The sequence below is a fragment of the Accipiter gentilis genome, chromosome 5 (assembly GCF_929443795.1).
Source record: "Accipiter gentilis chromosome 5, bAccGen1.1, whole genome shotgun sequence".
In the NCBI taxonomy this organism is placed as follows: domain Eukaryota; kingdom Metazoa; phylum Chordata; class Aves; order Accipitriformes; family Accipitridae; genus Astur; species Astur gentilis.
Window position 1 is genome coordinate 26,947,502 of NC_064884.1, and position 21,489 is coordinate 26,968,990.

The 21,489-nt window shown below is 45.0% G+C and overlaps 1 protein-coding gene across 10 annotated transcripts in view; it reads right to left on the reverse strand.

The window, feature by feature from the left end:
- The window catches only part of NHSL1 (NHS like 1), a 186,412-nt gene that overhangs the window by 46,050 nt on the left and 118,873 nt on the right, over positions 1-21,489 (reverse strand). For 8 of the 10 annotated variants that reach the window (XM_049800366.1, XM_049800362.1, XM_049800364.1 and 5 more), the window contains exon 2: positions 5,952-6,104. In XM_049800366.1, the coding sequence (XP_049656323.1) occupies positions 5,952-6,104 (153 nt within the window). Of the gene's footprint in view, positions 1-5,951; positions 6,105-8,443; positions 8,502-21,489 lie in introns of those variants that run through there. The other 2 variants (XM_049800370.1, XM_049800367.1) reach the window with 2 other exon arrangements.

Here is a 21,489-nt window from a genome sequence, read left to right on the forward strand (position 1 = left end):
CCAAATCCAGCTCTTCTGAAGATGAGATAATAAATGAATCATCGCAGACATTGGAACAACGAGCCCTATATTATGTACATAGCTTGAATCAACACAATTACCCTGGGGGCAGGGGAGGAAGGCACGAAGTACAGGCAGTTGTGCAGGAAGTCTCTGCAGCTACAGTCTAAAAACGAGTATGAAAGTCAGCATATGGACTGTTCCCACTATTTCCTCCTCCACCTTCCTCAGTACGTATCTGACACCTCGTGAGCCGCTGGAAAGGACAGCCAGGCTGGGCAGTAACCAGCAGCGTGCGACAAGACATTGCCCCTCATCTGCAACTTGAACTGTGCAGAGAGAGCATCCACAAGACCCTTCAGGAGCTGGCTATCGCCTGAGAGCCTGACATCATTCCAGTCTGGCTGTGTTTGCCCTTTAACATTAACACGGTTATTTCATCACTTCCCTTTATGCCTGTTGTCTCTCCACTCATGGACAAGTGACAATGCACAACAGTGGAGCTTGTCCTCCCCCACTTTTTTTCTTGATTTAAATCAAGTGCTCTACGCTGCTAATTGCAGGAACTGGAAGATAACTGCCCATTGGAAATCTGGCTATATAGGCCCTGCTCTGGCTTCTATCCCTGCAACTGACTTATATCCATGTTTGAGGGAGAATATAGGATAGTTTGAAAAATGCAGAAGCAAAGAGTGTTCAGGTGCATGACAGGGAAATTTTTTTCTGTTCCTTCGCTTCATCATAGTTTGCAAGAATATCTGAGGCCAGTGCATTCCAGATTACTTTTGGCTTTCCTTTAGGACACTGGACCTACACCTGTGAACACACTGCTAACACTACAAACCTGTCCCGGCACAGGTAGACAGGCACGCTTATGACACGCTCCAAGCAGTTAAGCAAAGCAACGCCACAACAGCGCTGTGTCGCCTCCCTGTCTTCACACTTCATGCCTTACTGCTTGTCATTTTATAGTACAGTTAGCAAAATGAGGATTAGTCTCAATTTAGTTTTCTTACCAAATATTTGTGTCATTGCTATATACTACTGCTACTGTATATGTGCTTCCAGCTGAAGACCACTGTACATTACGGACTTCTTCAGACTATGGTCCTTTAAACATGAGACCATGCTGCAGAGCAACAAGCCAGACCTGTCAACGCACTGTGTCAGGGATGAGGGCTCTTTTATGGTGCTACCCTCTTGATGCCGCTGGTTGAACACCCACTCAACCTCTTGGCCTCACGGACCAAAAAAGCTGTAGGAAACACTGCAGTATGTGGCACTGCCCCTTTAGCACAGATAACGGTCTGCCTTAAATGAACCAATGCCACTCTGAACAACATTAAATTCATAGCTCTACTACTGTCGAGACCAGACGCTCAGAGCTGGTCCAGCCACTCAGTAGATACTGGCAACATGAGACTAAATAGTAAGTCAAGCAGCCCTTCAGCCTTGAAGCAGAGCACACGGTGCAAGGGGAGAGGATCGATTTGAGGATCCTGACCCCATGCAGAGCCTCAGCTCTTCCTCCTCATCTGTCACCTTCATCTCCTATTTTCATGACTCCCTAGGAGGAAACAGTGACATGGAGCAGAGAGTCACACAAGACTCCTCAAGGGTCAATATTGATTTTTTTCTATCTGAACGTCTGTATGCTGGGAAACAACTTCCATAAGGTGACTGTCAAAACACGACGAAGAGGCCACTTAAGATAGGCTCTCAGGAAAGGCCAGTTAGAGCAGTTTGGCGCCGAGGGTAAGGAAACAGGCACCTTGGATGGCACATGCCACCCCATCTGCTCCACCTGGCACTCCAAGGTCCTGGCTCCTTCCCCAAAGAAAAGGAGATCCTGTTTTATCCAATGCAAACAAAACATTAAAAAAAAACCTATCACCACGACCCAAGAACTGCATCATTTTCTAAACATTTAAATCACATTACAATGGTACGGTGGCTGTGAAGTGCAGCTGAATTTGCTTTTCTGCTTTAGCCATCAGATTAAGCCACTGAGAGCTTTCATTTAAAACGTAGTAACACAGCCTGGGTTAAACATATCAAGCCACTGATTTTAGTCAATGACAACTTTAAATTTTAATATAAGTTACATAAAGCCACTTCAGTTCTCAGGAACAGATACACCGTGCACCACAAACTATCCAGCTAACAGGTGCTTCATTTTCTGATTCAGATTACTGGACAATACTGCTTTTTAAAACTTCAGGTGGCACCTGAGCACTTGTGTGCCTAAAGGAGGATACATAGCTTTACCTCAGTTATGAACAAATTTGAATGCAGGATGTCACCATGTATACTTGAAAGTAGATTCATAAAGGAAAAGCCCAGTATCTTCCCCAATTTCAAAAGAGTAAAAGGCCAGCTTATAGGTATGAAAATCTAAAAAATCTCCCCATGCAACATCTACTATCACATGCTGCATCCACTTCCCCAGTGTGATAAGCAGAGGACATTTCAATATATAATATACAAAGTAAAATAATAAACTGCACAAAAAATAAATGAAAAAATCTCTTCCTCCTCCAAACACAACACTGCTTCCTGGAAAGGTATGCAGAACGTGCAGAGATCACCAGAGTACTTGATTTTTCCAGACAGGTTAGATACCATACATTTTAATATAGCTATTCCTAACTTCTGTTCTTAAGCCAGTTTAAGAATAAGCAGTGAAAACAGCTTTTCTGGTCCTTAAGTGGTGCTTAAACGTTTATTCTAGACAACAGACAGCTTCTTATCTATTCCACTAGATTATTTTTTTTTTATCTAGACCTATGCTGTCAAAAATCTGCTGTTAAAATTGTACCAGAATAAATAGGTTTGACCTTGCATTGTCTTAAAAGCTAGCCAGGATTTCATCTGGTTAGTATTAGATGGGTGAAAACACCTTGATAGAAAGGAATACCTTGCTTGAATCATTTTGAAAGATTTTATACATTCAGTATCTTTACAGGTCATTTAAACGACTGTTGTGCTCTGCATGTGAATTACTATTTGTTACCTAAGTTTTACACTTACTTTTCCATTCACTGGGGGGAGCAATGAATGCAGTAACAAATTAATAGACTGCAATCAAATTGCTATGTACCAGCAACGTCAGATCTCATAATCCAAACAAGAACAGGACTGGAAAACTGTCAAATATGTTTCAATGGTCTGAACTATAGCTACTAGAGCTACTAGCCCTCAGGACCACATCACCAGGTTCGAGGGGACCACCAGAGATTATCTCTTCCTTCCCAACCTCCTCTACAGGTAGGATTAAATATGCATAAATGATTTCTGAGTAGTGTTTCTCTCACCTGTTCTTAAAAACCTCCAATGATTTCATGGCCCCAAAAATTTATTTTAGCGCTTCAGTATCTTTACTGTGAGGAAGTTTCCCCTATTACCAAACCTAAGTATTTCTCCACTGCCATGCATGTCCGCTACTTCATCTCCAACTTCCAACAACGAAAAAATTATTTTTGCTTTTGTTCTACTCCTTTCCAGTTTGTGCAAACGCTTTCTAGAGAATGGTGGGGATTCATCCCACTGTTTCCTGCACCGAGTACGGCACACCTTGTCATCCAACATTGTTCCTTCCCTACCACCCATGCAGCACGTTGGGTCACGTACAGCTGTTCTACTGCCCCATGCTTCACCCCAACCCCTGAATTTGAAACACCAAAAAGACGTCAAAATGCAGCTTCATCATGAGGCCAAGAAAGGCAGAATTAAGTTCCCATGATAGCCGAACAGTGCTTCTTCTCATGAGACTACTTTTCTCCAAGGTCTTCTATCCTATAATCACATAGCATTGAATTTACTTCCTACCCATTAAAAAGCTTTAGAAAACTCCGTCTTTTCTAAAGCAGCAGGTGGAAAAGCAGTTCAGCAGTTGTCACAATTACGTCACAATTTCAACAGCCCTTTCACACTGAATGAAACTCAGCTCTGGCTACAGAACGTTTAACCCAATCCTCCAAATGTGATCAGAAGCACCGGCATCTTCCTAATTTCACAGTCCTGGCTGAAGCAGCAGCAGAGTAAAACTGATAAAACCTCACTCGGTACCTCTCTTACTACTCAGAACCCCGACCAGCAAGAATGAAATTGCTGAAAATGGTGTTAAATTCATGCTGTAGCTACTCAGGACAGCTACAGGCCACAGCAAAGAGTTACTTTAAAACTGCTCTTAGGGAATAAATATGGCCCAGGGAAAGAGCTGGAGGTAAAATAAATAAATAGCAGAGTTTTGTTGACTATGTCAGCAACTTGAGGTCTGGTGAAGGCATCACAGTTTCTTCTCTCACTTACTGCTCTGAAAGTATGAAACTGAAATTCACTTCATTGCCAAGGAGCCCTACATCATCGGCACAAGCCAGTTTATTTAACACAAATGGCTAACTGGTAAATTGCAGTAGGACTGAATAGCTTTTGTTTTATAAAGAGTAGCAGCTCTAGAGAAAAATCCCAACAGACTGAAATAACTTCAGATGTGTAAGCCGGGGGAAGCAGCATATATTACTTAGTTTCACACAAATATGTTAGATATACATTTATCGAAATAGAAGAGGAAACTGCAGTTGATAAATTTCCGATAAAACACAAGAAAATGAGAGCAGCTTTTTATCCTGTGCAGTTTTCTTTGATAATAGTCCCAAACAGAGAAGAGAAAAATAGAAGAATGAGTAGTTAAAAGTTTACAAAAAGCTAGCCACAAGCAGTATTCTTTTTAATCTAAAGCAGGCAAATATTTTTCTTTTGTGAAGAACTGGTAAGTGTGCCTGCAAGGGAACAGTAAACATTTCAAGGCTAAAGGGCTGTACAAATGTATTAATCCAGTAATAAGTATAGAGGACACACACACTATCTGCTGAGCCAGGCATGAGCTAATAACACTGGCTGTCAAGACTCCCCTATTAAACGATAACAAAAGGCACCTAGTAAGAGATGGTGAAAATCAATTAACTGGAGAAACAGCAAGAGAAATAAAATAGGGCAGCCGAACACTTCTCTATTCAGACATACAAAATGAAGTTTTCTGCACTTCTAAAAAGCAGAAAAGTCATGTTAAAGAAACAAAAAATTACAATGTTCTTTTAAATCAGGTTAACTTGCAAGGTATCAAGTACCTACAGTTCCTGCTGAAACAAAAAGGGACTTGAAACGAGTTGGCTCTTTGCAGGGTAACCCCCTTTGTTAAGTAGCCAATGTAAAGAAAAATCTAGGTTAACCATTTCCAGAACACAGACATTAAGCTGTAATTTTAAACTTTACTTCTGGCCCAGGGACAGGTGTTCTGCAGTCCTCCCCGCTAGCTGCCTGCCTCTGGCCTCATGGCTGCACTAACACAACACAACACCTTCTGTGCCAGACTGTACGGGTACACCCCCAAAGAAGGTACCAAGGGTAAAAATTGGTCCTTAAAAATATGCTGCACCCTTCTGCAAGAAAGCACTGAAGGAATCCTTGTGAGTGCCCTGTTCCCCATTTCCCTTCTCTTCCCTCAGCACCTTTTCTGACTTCTCACAAGTAGCCACATCCCTGGAAACGACACTGTACAAGAACAAAAGAAATCATCAAATGAAACACCTCTGATGTGGTTCTTACACTGAAGTACAAATGGAGTAACTCAGGACTTACTGAAATTGAAGGTACCATTTTGGAAACACTCCAAAATCTGAATGGAAATGGCCAAAACACACAAGGTTGTCCCCTTTTCTATTCTAGAGAGCTCTGCCAGGTTACACATTTCCTTGTCCCTGGATATAGCAAAAGCATTTTTGCCCTGTCCCTAGATTTGAGTGGGTAAATCCCACTAACGTTCCTGATGTGCTGCAGGCAGAAAAATAAGTAAGTTTCTTCCGAAGCCCGCAATTTGGTTAAGTTTGGAAAGTCTGTGGCAAAAACTACCGCCCCTTTAAGACACATCTGTGCCAGCAGCAGCATCTTACCTCTCAGTACTGACTTGAGGTTCAGCTTGGCTTGTCGGTGCAGGTCCTCCACACAAGGTGGTCTTGAGGAGGGCAGGAAGACATTTTCCTGCTGGTGCCACGGAGCGGTGTAGTGCACAGTCCACCTACTCTCTTCATCTAGGTTGGAAACCGCTGCAGAGAGAGACAATAATGAGAAAGTTAAATGCTATTGTACATAGCCATATCGTGAAACCCCACATGTAAGTTTGTTGCGCATCATCTTAAAACGTAAAAGATTGTTTGCCACCGTAGTCCCATCGAAATGCTCTCTTAGAATCTCACTTCCATGACAGTTAAAAACCTTCCTCTCATTTCCACTCTAAACTTATGTTATGTAGGAAACACCTTTCCCTCTTCCCATGTTTATACCTGCTGTCGTATTTACTCTGAACTTGCAACTCTAGCAACTCTTTTCCCCATCTCTAGCTCCCAGTCTTCACAAACGAGATCGGTTTCCCTGTCCCCTGATCCCACCAGGCGCTGCGCATTACAGGATAGCTTCCTCTTGCTCAAAGGTGACCCTGGGAATATGACAGTCGCCATGAGAGATTACGACAGGTTCATTTGTATCGGGAAATAACCTCCTCTGACCTCACGCTCGCTCAAACCAGGAACAAAGATTCCAGTGAGAACAACAAATTAGCTACTTTCCACTGCCATCAGCGGAAAGCAGATTTGGACAACAGCAACTCCCTGGGCAAATACTGCTCAGGGCACAACAGCACTGAAGAGGGCTTGTTCCGGCCACCTCTTCTCAGCCAATACACACGTGAAAATAAAATACAGACCTTGCTCAAGTTCGAAGTTCCCTATAGACAGTCAAGTAGTCAATCAGCCAAAGCACATATTGCTAAGGTTTGTTTATCATTTATGCTTCCTGAGAGACAGCCATTACCTTTTGTTTGAGGCTTATCATCAACAAAAACTTCTACAGTTGAATGGCCTTATCCCTCCACCCTCTAAACAGGAAAAGGGCAGCTGGGGCTCATACTTTATGATCCCCCAGGCACCTTTTGGTCTTCAGCCAGCGTGCTGCACATCCTTGCTTTTAGCTCCCCAAGGCAGAAAAAGCCACTACAGCTGCGCTGCCTCCCAAGCACCTGCCATGCTGGCCTCGCTTCCAGCTCCGCACCTTCCCTTTGCTTTCCCTGATGCCTGGGCACTGCTCGCTGCTGCGCTGCCTTGTAGCATCACTTTGTGTGAAGTCTGGCTGATGCCTCTGTGGTAGCAGAGGAGGTGTCTAAACTGCAAAGCAAAACGAAGGCAACAGCCTCCTGCCATCTGAAAAATGAGTCCTTCCCTAACACCACTGCACATCTGCCAGGATCATTTCAGATGGAAATAATCGGTACTTGTTAAAGAAAATAAGCTATGCCTTTAGCTTCAAAACCTATCCACAGCCTAATGCTCAACACCTGTTTTGTCCTAAAAGGACTTGGGGTGGGAGGGGAGGTTCTTAACTGCCTTTCCTCACTTTGTTTAGATTAGTGTCAGACCTCGAAAAAGGTTTTTCAAGACTTTTCGATTGGTCTCTTCATCTCTGTGGTGGCTTGGTCCTGCATCCCCCCCCGCCCCCGACATATTGGCTGCAACAAGGCAGATACATGTTCAGTCTGTGCCTGCTTTTCCCGTCCTTGCTAACTAGAGGTCAAACCTAAATCACAACAAACTGACAAGTCACCACCTACCTGGTTACAGCATCAATCATCCCGATATTACAGAAAAAATGATAGGTATAGTCAACGGCGTGCTCGGAAAGCGGCCCTCGCCATCCCCTGGCAGAGCAGGGGAGCAAGGCTGGGGGAGGAAGAGGAAGAGGGAAACACCAGTCGGCAAGCCCGCTGTCTGACTGCAGTCCCACCATACCAAAATTAACGTTTACTGCTCATCAGAGCCATGGTCATCAAAACTAGTCGACAGAAGGGCTGCGCACATTTGCCAACTACTCTCCCTAGTGCATTGTCTTCACGAATTGGATGAAGAATTGCGATTTTAAAAGCTGTCCTGAAACTAGAGCATCTTTAAAAGACAAAACTCAGCTCATTACGACACGCTTTATGTAGATAGCTCCCAGGTACAAGCCCATAGCTACACATGGGCTCAGCAGCCGCACAGGCAGAGACAGATTCCTGAGAGAAGCTGGGAGGATGCCCCAGCACACAGCAGGGCACCTGTGCACGACTGCAGGTGCCACCTGTGCACGACTTGTCACCGACCTGCTCCTTCCACACCCAGAAGTTTGGCTCCTTCAAAACCAACAAAGGACTTCAAAAGCAACAGTATTCCAAAGCAGAGGTCCTAAGGGGCCTCATAAGGCTGCCTCCGCACGTTACAGAATACTCCACGGAGAGTGAGATAAATCTTAAAAAGAGGCTTCAGGAAAGCAGGAGCAAAGCCAAAGGGAACTGCACTTCTTTCCTGCAGGACTCGGCTGCCTCCCGAACGGGCAGCGAGCACGCACAACTACTTACTCTTTCTCTTGAAAAATTTCATGAGAGATTTAAGCTTTGTGTTGATGAAAACCACCATGTTCAAGGTGTTGAATTGCGATCCTGGAGTTTAAATCTCAGAAATCCCAGGAGCTGCAGAAAGGTGACTGTTTTCCGGACTGAGCCTGTTCAAACTCTGCACGCCAGACTTCTCTTCTCCCGGCTTTCCCCCTCCGCCTTTCTTTCCTGAAATCACAACTTTAAATCTGTCTAGATCTTCCTGACGCACGAAACCATTTACAATTCTTTAGCCTGAATTGATCCTCCTTACTTGTGACCCTGTGGGCTGAAAACAGCCAGTTTCAACATGCGAAACAGGAGGAAGAAGAGGAAAAAGAAAAAAAGTTAATTGCTATTCTCGTTTGCACAGGAGCAAAAATCGGGCGTCCTTGCTACCCATGCGTTTACTCAGTCGCTCCTCTCCTCCGCTCCCCAAGTCTGGCTGCTCCGTCAGGTCCGGGCTGGCAGGTGATTTCTCTCCGTCCCGTCGCGCCAGCCGGCTCTGCCGGCGGAGGAGCGGGAGATGCCGGCACCTTCCCTCCCCGCCCCCTGCACCTCCCCGGTGCCCGCCGCCGGGCGGGGGGGGGGGGGGGGGGGGCGGCGGGCAGGCAGCCCCCGCGCCCCGCCGGCGGCCGCCCCCAGCCGCTGCCCTGCAGCCGCCTTCCAGTTGCAAATGAGAGTTGCATTTTCGTGCAAATCAGGATGCCCTGCTTTCCCACCGCTCCCATCCTTCCCCCTCCCCCCCCCCCGTTGTTTTTTTTGTTGGTTTTTTTTTTTGTTTTTTTTTGTTGTTTGTTTTTTTTTTTACCCTCTCGCTCCCACTTTACTAAGGACCCAGGAGCTGCGGTTTAGCTGGCTGTAACATGCAGTCTCCCCTCGGCATCGCCTACCCTTCCAGATCCACTGCTCTCCTCCCCGTAGTCATTGCCACTGCCTGGGACATCAGCCCACTAATTTTACATATTGAATTTCGTTCAGTAACGCTCCTAATTTATTCTTATTAGCGTCATCTCAGACCAGATACACGGACAACAAAATCGAGTTATTTCTGGCTAATAGAGAACCTGTTATTCATCAAATGAAACTTGGGCACAGAGATGAAATAGCCCAGCTTTTTGCGATGTGCATTATATACTCATGCCTTAAAAAAAACCGAAGTATCTGTACAGAGGTCCACAGCCATCCTTCCTAGGAATGAACTGCTATTTTGCAGAAGTTAAAGAGAAAATGCTAAGCACCAAATCAATGTGCTCAGCAGGGCATGCCCTTCGCACAATGTTCAGGCTCAAGAAGCAAGCCCTCCCTCACAAAGCAAGCTTAGGAAACACCCTCGGGTTAACAATGAGAAGGATTTTTTCCTCAGGAAAAAGAAAAATGCCAGCAGCAGGGGGCTCAGACTGACCCCGAAGCTGCAGCAGGATCTGGCCTCTGGAGCGCAGCATGTAAAAAGCAGATGCTCCACAGGAACTCCACTCCCAAGTCTCACCAAATGGCCGAGACTTGGCACCGTGCAGAACTGACCATAAACAAAGTGCCTCCACCGTTGTCTGAACACACCATTATCAGGACTTTATCAGGATTTTCCAAACACAGAGATTTTACAATTACAACACGGGTTTGACACCAGAACTCCCATTAGCAGCCGGGCTCTCCAGCAGCTGCTGGTCCAAGAGACATTTTGACTGGCTCACATCTCCCAAGAGGACAGAAGACCATGCTGCCCCTGTGGCAGCGACAGCGGGGAAGGTACCTCTGGTTTTGCATTGATTTGATCTTACACAAAAAATGACCCTGGCATCAAACTCTGATAACAAGATGACTATTTAGTGTTGCCTTTTTAAAAATCACATACACAATAATACTCCTGTTAGGAATTTGCCATCAGCCATACATCATTAAAACCACTTTAAATGCACACTTGCTGGACACACTCTGGAGGTGAGTGCAGAATGGCTCCATTTCTAACTCCAGCAGCATTGCCATCTGAGAGCAACCCCAAAGGTGCTAATTCCTTTTTTAGTGTGGTGGTGATCTTTTTTAGGATGTAGGAAGTGCCTCTATAAGTGGGAGGGGAGCTACCATGCGTTTGCAAAAGGGAAGGTGACAGTTTCAAGCTAGCACGATAGGGAGACTGGGCTACTGGAAGCGGAACAGATTCTCCCTGCGGCCTTTATGGCACCTCACAGAGGCTTACAAGCCCTGGGAAGCAAGACTTTGTTCCCTTTTTATGGTCAGGCCACGTGCATCAACATGATCCTGGGTACTCTGGGCGGCTCAGGGAGCCCTTCCGCGTTCCAGACTGGGCTGCGCCAAGTCCAGTGCTGCTCTTTGTTACTGGATCCTCAACCCACCCTGAAGCCTTTCTCCTGCCTGAGAACAAGTGCTTGGCCACTGCCCTCAAGCCCTGATCTCCAGTAAGGAGGCAGCTATTCAAACCCAGTAACAAACAATGCATAAGATGACGTCTGCCTTTCATCCTCATCCCCCTTTGCTTCCACATTCCCTCAGGTCATGCTGATAAAGAGGTCAAACATCAAAAATGGCTATCATGAGGGGATACCCCAAAGGAAACGCCAGTTGGCTACTTGTATCTCCATCTCTCAGAGTCTGCACTAGGTCAACAATGACCAAAAACTCTTCCCCACTTCAAACCCACAGGCTTCCAAGAAATTCAGCATGTTGTCTCAATACAGCTTTTTTTAAAAATATTTTTCCTGTCACAAGAAACCGTCACCGCAATTGGCTTCTAATAGCACTTCTCTGAGAGCTGAAATCATGAAGTAAGTGTGCTTCTCCACAGCCTGCCTCTCTGCACTGAGAAGAGAAGGAAAAGATGGGACACTGAAAAATTTTATATTGTAGTCACCATGCAAACAGATAAAGGACTTTAGCCTCCAATGTTGCCAAGCCCGCAGACAAACCCACAACCCCAACCCCCCCCCCCCAAACAGCAACAAAAAAAACACCTAAAATTACCTTCAGAGAAAAAAATGTAAAAGTTTGTTAAAGCTGAATAAACCCAGCATGAACAGTAGGTGTGCACACACTGTGGTATCAGTTCTTTAAAAGCAAATGACTCACAGACAGGTAGCAGACTGGGGAGACCTTGCTCTGTGGCACACATCCTACTCCACCTTGGACAAGTTAATATTAACCCACCGCCTCAGCTCCCACATCCTTACAAGCAGGGATCACACTCACTTGCCACCACACAAGTACACTATCACAAGGAATACAGAAAATACAGAGAAGATTTTCAGCAAATGGCAATTCTCACTTCATACAGGATGGGATTGTTAACTTAAGTTACAAAGTTTGCCCCAGAAGAAACTCCTTAACAAACAAGAGACTGAAGCAAACTGAATGAGAGGCACAAGATGCAGTGCCAAACAGCTTGCTCAAAATCATGAATAACGCACTCATTAGCAAAACTGTGTCTTTTTTTTAGTTCACATTATAACAGTTTTTAATCCCTGGGTGGTTAAACTGATTTTACTTTCTAGTAGAGGCCATGTACACCCAGAAGAGAAGTGAACCTGAGTGGCTGCCTGAGCATGGCGTGCCTGAAACACTGCAGCCATTCCTTCACTCCTCTCCCTGCTCTCTCCCCTCTTTAGAGGGGCTTTACAGCTGACCTGCTCTGCGACAGCCATCTGGGACAGCCACCCTCCACATTCACAGCAACATAAAGCACCGGTGCCTGTGAAACAATCTGGAAATACTCGGCTTCCATGGAAATATTTCAAGCCAGCCCCTGGGGGAGAGGGGCTTTCCTGTCCAGCCCCCCCATTCACAACCCAATGCCTCGAACCTTGCACTAGTGCACAAGATCCGCTGACAAAGTTGAGGCTTTATAAAAAGGCAAATGTTGAAGAGGGACATAGTTAGGTTGTTGGAAACCACAGCCAGAGCAGCTGCCCGGCGGCAGCTGTCCATCAGGGACACTAATGAATTGGTGAGAATCAACTCTTCTCCTTCCTACTGCCACTCATCAGCCTATGCACACATGTAGTAAGAAACTGAGGAAGTACTAAGTTTAAAAAAACCACACAAATAAAGCACAAGAATAGTTCAAGCAACCCATTCCTGCTCCCTCCCACAAATCAAGACAAATTTTACCCCTTATTTTCATGAAGGAGAAGTAAACCCAACACACATATGAAGTTCACGAGAGGAATGATGCATCAAACTACTAGCATGTATCACCATCGCAAAACCTAAACTTTTAGTTGTAAGCCGTAGCAACTTTATTCAGACAATGGAAAAATCCTCCACTAAACAACTGCATAGCATTGATGGCATTTTAAAAGGAAAGAAAAAGTAAAACCATACAACTGAGTTGGGAACTGCGCGGTGAGAGCTCTTCTCTTCCAGTGAGTCTCTGTTCCAATAAGCAAAAGGGAAAGTAGAAACGTTGGCAAGCAGATGTACTCAAAACAATTAAATCGATGCCTTTGCTTTTACGGACACATCAGTCACTCGCTCAAAGTAAGTTTCCACTCTGCCACCCTCCAGCAGCTCGCGTGGGATGGACGCATGAGGAAGAAGCTGTTGGAAGGCAGTTGTTTCCAGCACGTCTGCGAGGACGGGTCCGTGTAGGGTGTGCTTGGGATTGCTCCCTGCCAACCCCGTCTGCCCCCTCCGAGCAGCGGCGGTGTCTGGAGGGGAGCGGTGATGGGGCCGACCCCCGAGCACCCCCTCCCCAGGCTGCAAGGAGGCACCCAGGCGTCTGCAGGGCAAAGCCTGAACCCAAGGCGGGTTATAAACCCCTTCCCGCAGGTCAGGAGGCTCCTGCCTGGCTCAGACCAACACCACCCGGCCTTGAAGGCTGCACCTTTACTTCTAGGAGAGACTTCCGTCATTAAGAAACAGCAAGCACCTGAGATAAGAAACACTGAACGTCTCGAGCGTTTTCAAAACTCGTGCCCGAGCCTTATGCCTGTTCTGGCCCCCTCCGCCTGTGCCGTCAACCACTGGCTGGTGTTTACATGGAGCCGAAGCCAGCCCCGCGCACCAGAGGAGTCAACCGTTTGTGGTCAGAAGGAGTCTCTCCCTCCCGAAGAGCCAGTCCTGGCCGGCCCTCTCCAGGCATCTTCCAGGAGAACAAAAGTGCTCCCTCCACAAAGGCAGTCCCGGGCGGCACCGCGTTCAGCTGCCCTCCCGTCTCCAGCTCAGCTCGCTCACAACGGCCTCTTTCAAGGCAACCTCCGCCTTGGTGAAGCACGATACTTCCCCGGCTACTGAGAAATTACAATTCATTAAACCTGGGATCAGGAGGAAGAGGAGGAGGAGAATGCATGGGGGAGAGGAACAAAAGAGGAAAAGTACTTTATCCCAAAGCCACCCCAACAAAAAGCCAAGAAGGACCTGTGCCCCAGCAAACTGGCAGGGGACGCCGGGCACTGAGCCCATCTCTGCACGGGCAGTTAGGACACAGGTATTATTTTAAAGAGGGCACCCCGGCAGCTCCCTCCTTTATTCATGCTCCTAAGGGATTATGGCTGCAGGCTCTGGGAAGAGGGAGGAAGATGAGAAGGAGAAGCAGCACAACCTAAGCCAGAGAGGACGGAAAAGCAGCAGACTGATTGATCTGATGATCCTATTTAGGTCACAGCACAATAAAGCTAATTCATTCCTTTGACAATTCAAAACATCTTTGCACAGGATCCTCTATCATGCAAACACATCACCAGAGAGAAAAGGGAGCATTTGGGCAGGGCTGCCTGCAGACAAAGCAGCAGTTTCTTCTGGTTAGAGCATCTCCCCACACACTGTAACTGCAGGCAGGAGAACAGAAAACATTTAGTGAATGTGCAATTCTGTTTCATGGTTTTGTTTTAAATTGCAGGGCGAAATCCTTTTTTCCTTTGGCCATTCCTGAACCCCAGCTAAGGCAATGTCAGCTCCCAGAAGAGTACTTTTCTCTCTCCCTCGGAAGACCCTTTTAAAATGCCACCAGGAAATAGTCTCAATTTAAATTCCAAATCCACCTCAATGCTCCTACACTACAGCTTATCCTGAAGAACTGATAAAAAATGGCTGCAGCAAGTAAGTTAGTCTGCAAAATCTTGACTCTTATTTGCCCTAATAATGCACCATAGAGAAGATGCTTCTCTTCTGAATTAGTGATGGAAAAAATACCAGGCAGTCAAGTTTGCATAAGTCTTCTCATTGATTCATCCTGTAGGACTCAGAGTGAAGCCAACAAAACTAGACAGCAAAAATGCCATTTCTGAACTTGTGTTCCAGACCGTCTCCCTGTTCAGCCTGTAATTCCATCTTTGGCAGCTGTGCACTTGTGGATCCACACTAATATTCAACAGACATCTTCAACTAATCTCAGTCTGCATTCTCCTTATGGGCATCCTGAAGGGGACATGCTCCCCACTCATTTCACTTATTTAAAGGTCACAGAAAGAATTCTTGTAGCCTGTCTTTGTCCCCCCGCCCAACATTGCTCTTTGGCATACTTTTATTTATATATGGATTATCCTGGTATAAGGAGTTGCCAGACTCTTCTCTTCTTCTTTCTGCTGACTCTTAATAAACTCAGGGTGAGTCTCATTTAAGCTTGGAGACACCCTCTCTTAAAATTAGGCCAGTACATCCTCTAGTTTCCCAAGAACTTTGCAATCTATAAATGAAAAAAATTAAGCTCCTTAGAAAATACCAACCTTCATATGATCATATAACTGCTCGTGCCAAAATCAAGCACCAAGTTCTCGCTCACTGTCTCACACAGCAACTTGAAAAAAAAGTTTCATTTCTTAGTTAGAAACTTTCAAAAACTTCACCTGAAAATGTTATCTGCAGAACACAACAGTAAAATAAGTAAAAGCTAAGGTTCACAAATAATAAACGGATTTCAGCAGTTGTGGCATTTGGTATTGTCCCTAAAGCCCTAAGATTTTTGACAAAATCTGAAAACCTGGGTATGTTCTAATTAAATAATGGCACAACCTGCCCTGAAAAACAATATTCTCTAAACTAAAGTAAGACATCGAGTCCATATAACAGTCACCGAATAATTATGTTGCTGCAGGATTCAGCAACCTGTTTTAAGCTCCTCAGGAAAACAATTGAACCAACATCTCTACCACAGCACCTCCAGAGAACGTCTTTGGCTGGCCATGGGCATGTGGATCAAATACCAATAGCTTTTGAAAACAAATTGTAAGATGATATTTGTGTGGTCAGCATCTTCTTATTAGATGTTCTCAATAAAGCCAAATGAAAGGATAGCCTCCTAAATTCATACTGCTAATCAGTTGAACTTTCAAAATCTATAATGTGGATAACCAACTCAAAATTTTATTACCACCTGTTTGATTAAAAGCATCAGAGATGCAAACATCCTTGTTATTAATCATACGCAATCTAGCAGCCCATACCTCACAACATGCCATGGTCAGTCAACATTAACAGCTGAATAGTTGTGTTTCTTTGGATTGCTAGCAAAATGCATCTAACAGTTTAAATGATGCTACTGTGAAAAAGGTGCTTTGCCGCCAAATGTCTTCAGAAAGCTCTAGTGAGCACACCATCTAACAGAATTTTTAATATTGTGGCAATGGTTTCAATAAGTAAGTATATGGGGGCATTAAGAAAACAACAAGGCATCACCAGGTGCTTTATCAAAAGGTAAGCCACAAAAAGATTAAAAAATGGAGATCCTCTCCCCTCACGCGGTCAGTCTGCCATTTCTGCCCCCATTTCCCACCAGAAAAGGAAAGGAGTGGATCCTTACTTTTTTCTACAGGATCCCTACTGCAGATACCTACACTTTTTTGTATTTTAGAAAAACTAGTTATTCCCTGCTATGGCTGGAGAACTTCAGAAAACTGAACAAACAGTAAAGTTGCAACATGACAAGGGGTTTAACATACAACATTTAAAATGAAAGATACCATTTTTAATTGCAAAAATGTCTCTTTTGGTATCCTTGGCTTCCCCACCTAGCAAAAAATCTAAACTGCAGAAAAGTTTGTATTTTGTTGGAGGAAATGAAGTGTAAATTGGAAAAGTTGGAAAAGAAGTGTACATGTAAAACTTGAGACAGCTGATGCTAGTTTTAAAAATATTTCTTCAAGTACTTTCACTATTTGTATCTGAAAACCTTTGAAAGTGTGCAGCTGTGGCACCATCACCCCCACTTCAGCTCAGTAACCTGACATCACGTCTTCAGAGTTACTTGCTTCCAGTGGTGAACTCTCACCTGAAGTCAAATGAAACGCAAACGTGCATCCACAATTCAGATCAACACCCCTTACACTACAACTATCAATACATTTTTTAAAGAGCTTCTAAACATATCATCCTGCCAACTCAAGATTCACTGTGACTTGGAGATTTCCAACATTTGATTGGAGACTGGAGACACCACACGAACAAATACAGACACAACTATGCAGAGCCTAAAAATAAATTACTGTGCAGAAATACCACGGGTATTCCAGCCCAGACAATAAGCTTGCAAAAATCAACTGTCCTGCCCAGTTTGGTCATTCCTGAAACTTCCCAGTAGCTGTTACTAAGACAACAGTAAGAACAAGGCAAAGAAATATCAGTAGTTAACTACTACTAAGCAAACAACCCTGCCATCTCAAGACAGCTGATAAAACTACCGTGTATCCCAGCAGCTGTATTTTTAAACTACACACAACGATCCAAATTCAACTTTGGGTTACAGATTTGTCCAGAGGACTGTTAATTAACAGCTTGTGCTATTACAGAATTGGAATGGGACAACGTTTTACATCGGAAGTTATTGAGAAAAGGGGATGAGCCCGATTTAAAAATAGTCTGGAAGAGTGAGGTGGGAAACCTCCCGCTGACTCCAGGGCAGGGCTGACCCTGGAGCGGAAGTTACAATTCCAAGGTAAAGAAGGAGGTGGGAGATCAATAACACGGTCAATGCGAATAAAGTTTACACTCTCAGGAAAACCAGTCAATAAAACCACAGCTATATTTTCCCAAAATTATTTTGCAGTATGTAGTCCATGAAAAGGCTCTTCCTTTTTCCTGTCTCTATGGATAATGACACAAGCAGTTCTAGACTTTGGCACCTTTTGAGGACGCTGCAACGCGGCACTAAACAAACTTCAATTCCAGTCCACTTGAGTTAGACAGAAGCGTTGCCTAACAGGATCCCTGCTTTGCCACCATGCCAGGAATCATCTAAGTTGGTGCACACCAAAGCTCAATTTACATTTTTGTTTTTAAACCATGGCTGGTTTGAAGAACATAGTTGAAACTACAGCCATTAAAAACATCTGACACATCCTGCAACATCTAATATTCCGTACAAAGAATACACCTTGCTCCAGGAGCGAAGAAATTAAAAAACTGTGTTCATATAGGCTCTGAAAATATTTCTTTTTATGTCAGGGCGATTAGCATCCTGCTCCTCTTCAGATTAATTAAACCTAACAGGACAAGGTTAGCATCACACATAGGAAAACACTTGCGCTCACCTTCAGCTACTGGACATAAAAGAGTGTCTTTTTCTCTGATGCTATTAATTATTTAACCTAAAATTGCTACCACCATCTGCTTGGGGACCTGCTCACACCCACCAAACAGCAGCCCACTGTCCCTGGTCTAGCCGTGCCATCGCGTTTGTGGCAAACGTCTGACAAACAAAAGGAGGGCCAGGCTGATTATAAGTTGGTGCTGAGAACAACCATGAGGGATCATTCAGTTAGGAGAGGCAAGCCAAACCCGCTTTCGACATGCTACCCAGCTGTAAGTTTAATTAGCCCTCCCTAGAACAGATCATGAAACTGCAGAGAAATGGTTTTATAAACCTCTGTCGATGCTTTTGGGCAATGACAAATGTGCTCCGCAGCCCTTGTGTGTAAAACTTCACTGTTCTTAAGCTCCTTGTCAAAGCACCCAAAGTTCAGTGGACAAACAAATGACAGCACTGAACGTGAGGAGGAGAAGTTGTCCCATAGTCATCATGGCTCAGATCAGAAATCAGAGGGATGGGGGATGAGACCTTTGGGATGAGCAGCATGGGGCCACTGACCCCTTGCAGAGCGGGTAGCTGAGCACTCCCACGGAAAAGGCATCACAGTTGGATAATTTGCCTTTCAACCACAGTATTTACAAGTTTTTCGCTCTTCTCCAGAAGCCTAGCCTCCAGTTACACCAGTTCATGCTCAGCTGATGGGGACAAGCCCTCGCTGGTAACCTAGACAGTCACCAGCATATTGAAAAACAGTTTCCAAACAAAAGCCAGGGGCTGCAGTAACAGCCACAAGCAGCACTTTGGGGAATTCAGCCTTTAAATTAGTAATAGCCAGGCCACAGCCTGCCTGTCTGTGCACTGAAGACACGGGAAGGCTGATTAAGTACCCTTCTGATGTGAGTGGAGAAGTGGCATCATGGGGTTTCGCATTTATTCTCTTCCAGTGACTCCAGGTCAAAACTGGTCAGCTCACAAGTCAGGCGCTGTTTCTGTTAACTGCTGTAATGGCAGGCACCGCTTGCAATCCGAAATTCAAGCTGTGTCTTTCCAGTTGTGCATCATCCACACAATCCAGATCCCACTGCAGTGTATTGCAGCACCAACTGAGATGCAATTGCGATGAACCACTTAAAGCGTTTTTCTTACTAAAAAAAGGAAACAACCCCTCTGACCCAACTTCTGCTTAGGCATAGGAATGTCACCATTATTGTTTGGCACTGCATATTCTTAGAATAGATCAGATCCAATCTACCTTTCAACTGCTTGCTAGTAATTTCTTAATTGTACAATCCTTGTGTCTCCTTTGGTGTTTTCCAATACAGTTTGAAAAATGTTTTTAGGGTGGGGTTTTTTTGGAACAATATGTTAATCAAAACAAAGGCTCTGTCTACCTCCCCGCCCCCCTTTTTTTAAATAACCAATCTCTCCCAATCCTAGCTCTTCTGAGACATTTATAGGAAATGCAAGCAAAATGCCATCTGTTGGCAGTGAGGTGGGACTAAGCCTTTAACGTTGAAATACTCACTTTAGAAAACCCAAGCAGGCAGAGTTAATTGACTGACAAGATTGAGTTATCTAAATCATTGCATATTCCAGGTCCAGTCCTGCGCTTCCTTTCACATAATTAGACATGTTTCTGTTTGATCTGCCATTAACTCATTGCTTCCTTTCCAAGAAAGCAATGAGCTGCCCTTGAGTCCTCCTCCTACCAAACCTGCCGCCCCTTCACCAGCTTAAAAATTCCAGCATGGGGTTTTGCTCACCTTCCTGAAGAGGTGTGAAGGGGAGGAGAGAGCAAATAAACTCCAGGTAGACCTCGGGTGGTTTTTTTGTCTTGTTTCAGTGAGCTTCCTTTGCACGTATCATATAATTTGTCCCTGCTGCGGGTGCCCGCCTGTGGGCCAGCGGCTGCCAGGAGGCAGGAGATGGCCACCCCGCAGTGCCACAGCCCCGCTGAAGAAGATGCTCTACAGACCGTGATAATGTCAGTCTGGGGGTGCCAGGAAAGAAGTCACTGCGTGCGTACTCCTAACCTACACCTGCTGCCCGACAGCATCTGTCGAGAGCGGCTGCTGCCTTCAGACACCGCAAAAATGAAAAAGAGAAGTTGAGGGCAGCTCTCTGAAGCTCTCACTTTCAGGAAGAGCATCATCCAACATCCTACAAGGTAACCTGATGCCAGATACATGCAGCAGCCAGTCCACTACCATTTGCTTTTTGCTGTAGGTATTTTACACCAGCTAACCCACCTGCGTCAAGGTTTTTATTTTTCACTCTTAAGAAGCCCAGTTCTGCTCAAGACTTTCCACTGTTACCTAACAAGACTACATGCTTGCAGCAAAACTGCATCAAGTATAAAAATCAGCAAGTTTTGCACTCCTTTTGGCTCTTCCAGCCTTGCTCCCGTGACAAGCGATTCCTGGCAGCGCGGGTGCATCCATCGGCACAGCAGGCAGACAAAGGCGGATGGCCACATGCCAGCTAGGCTGCCTTCAGCAAATTAGCAAACAAATTTAGTACCAACTTGCTAGTAACAGTAGTACTGTCACAAATACACAGTCATCATGCAAGGCACAGTCCCTTCTACTCAAATCCCCCTCACTTTTAAATACAATAATGTAGCATGGGGAAAATAAGTACAATTTCCTTCTAAAAATCGGATCACATCAGCAAGCTCCAGGCACCTTATCATTCTGAGATTTGTCCTCTGAAGATACCACTCTGCCAGTTCATTTTCTCTTTTCCACCACTAAGTAGCCTTCACTCCACTCCACTATCTCCCATATGGTTAACATGAAAGTGGCAATTAATATGCAATTAATAAAATGGTGCGATCAACTGCTTTTGTTCACAGCAGCAGCTGGTCTGCATGTTAGAGCGTAATTAGACAAATTAAGATGTACCGCTTTTGTTTGCGGATGAACTGACAGCATCGCTCATGCTTAAATGTCACTAAGCCTATTGGCATTTGGGATTATTTTAAACATGTCTTTTTTTATTAACACTACAAGGTATAAATAAGCCAGATTTATATGCTGCTAGCTGCAATGACAGCAAAGTGCAAGTCTGCTTTACCTCCAAGACGTTTGTACAAGCCAACCGAGAGTTAAGAAGTGATGTATTTCAGAGAATGAGCATGTGTTTGCTTCAACTATCACAGCCGTAGTACAGAGCGAGTGGCTGTCGATGGGGGACAAAAGCAGAGCTGATGTGTAACTGCGTCCAAGCAGAGGTTTGAAAATCTTGAGGATCAAGCAGCGCACATATTTTTCAATGATTTGTCATCAGATTAGGGCAGGGAAACAATAGAGGGCTAGAAATCCGTTTTAATCTACCAGACTTTTAATACCATTACCTTTAAAAGGTGTTACTTCGGCCTATGCAGGAGTAATACGGAGGAAAAGTGGTTTCAGGGACAGTCCTCAGCTCTTTGGGAGCTGAGAGCAGAAGCAAAACCCCCACGCCCTGGCAGGGCAGGGGGCCAGGGACCACAGCACCAGCTCCCAGCACCAGCAAACCTGCACAACCCAGATCCCCCAGCAGGCAGAGGCACTGG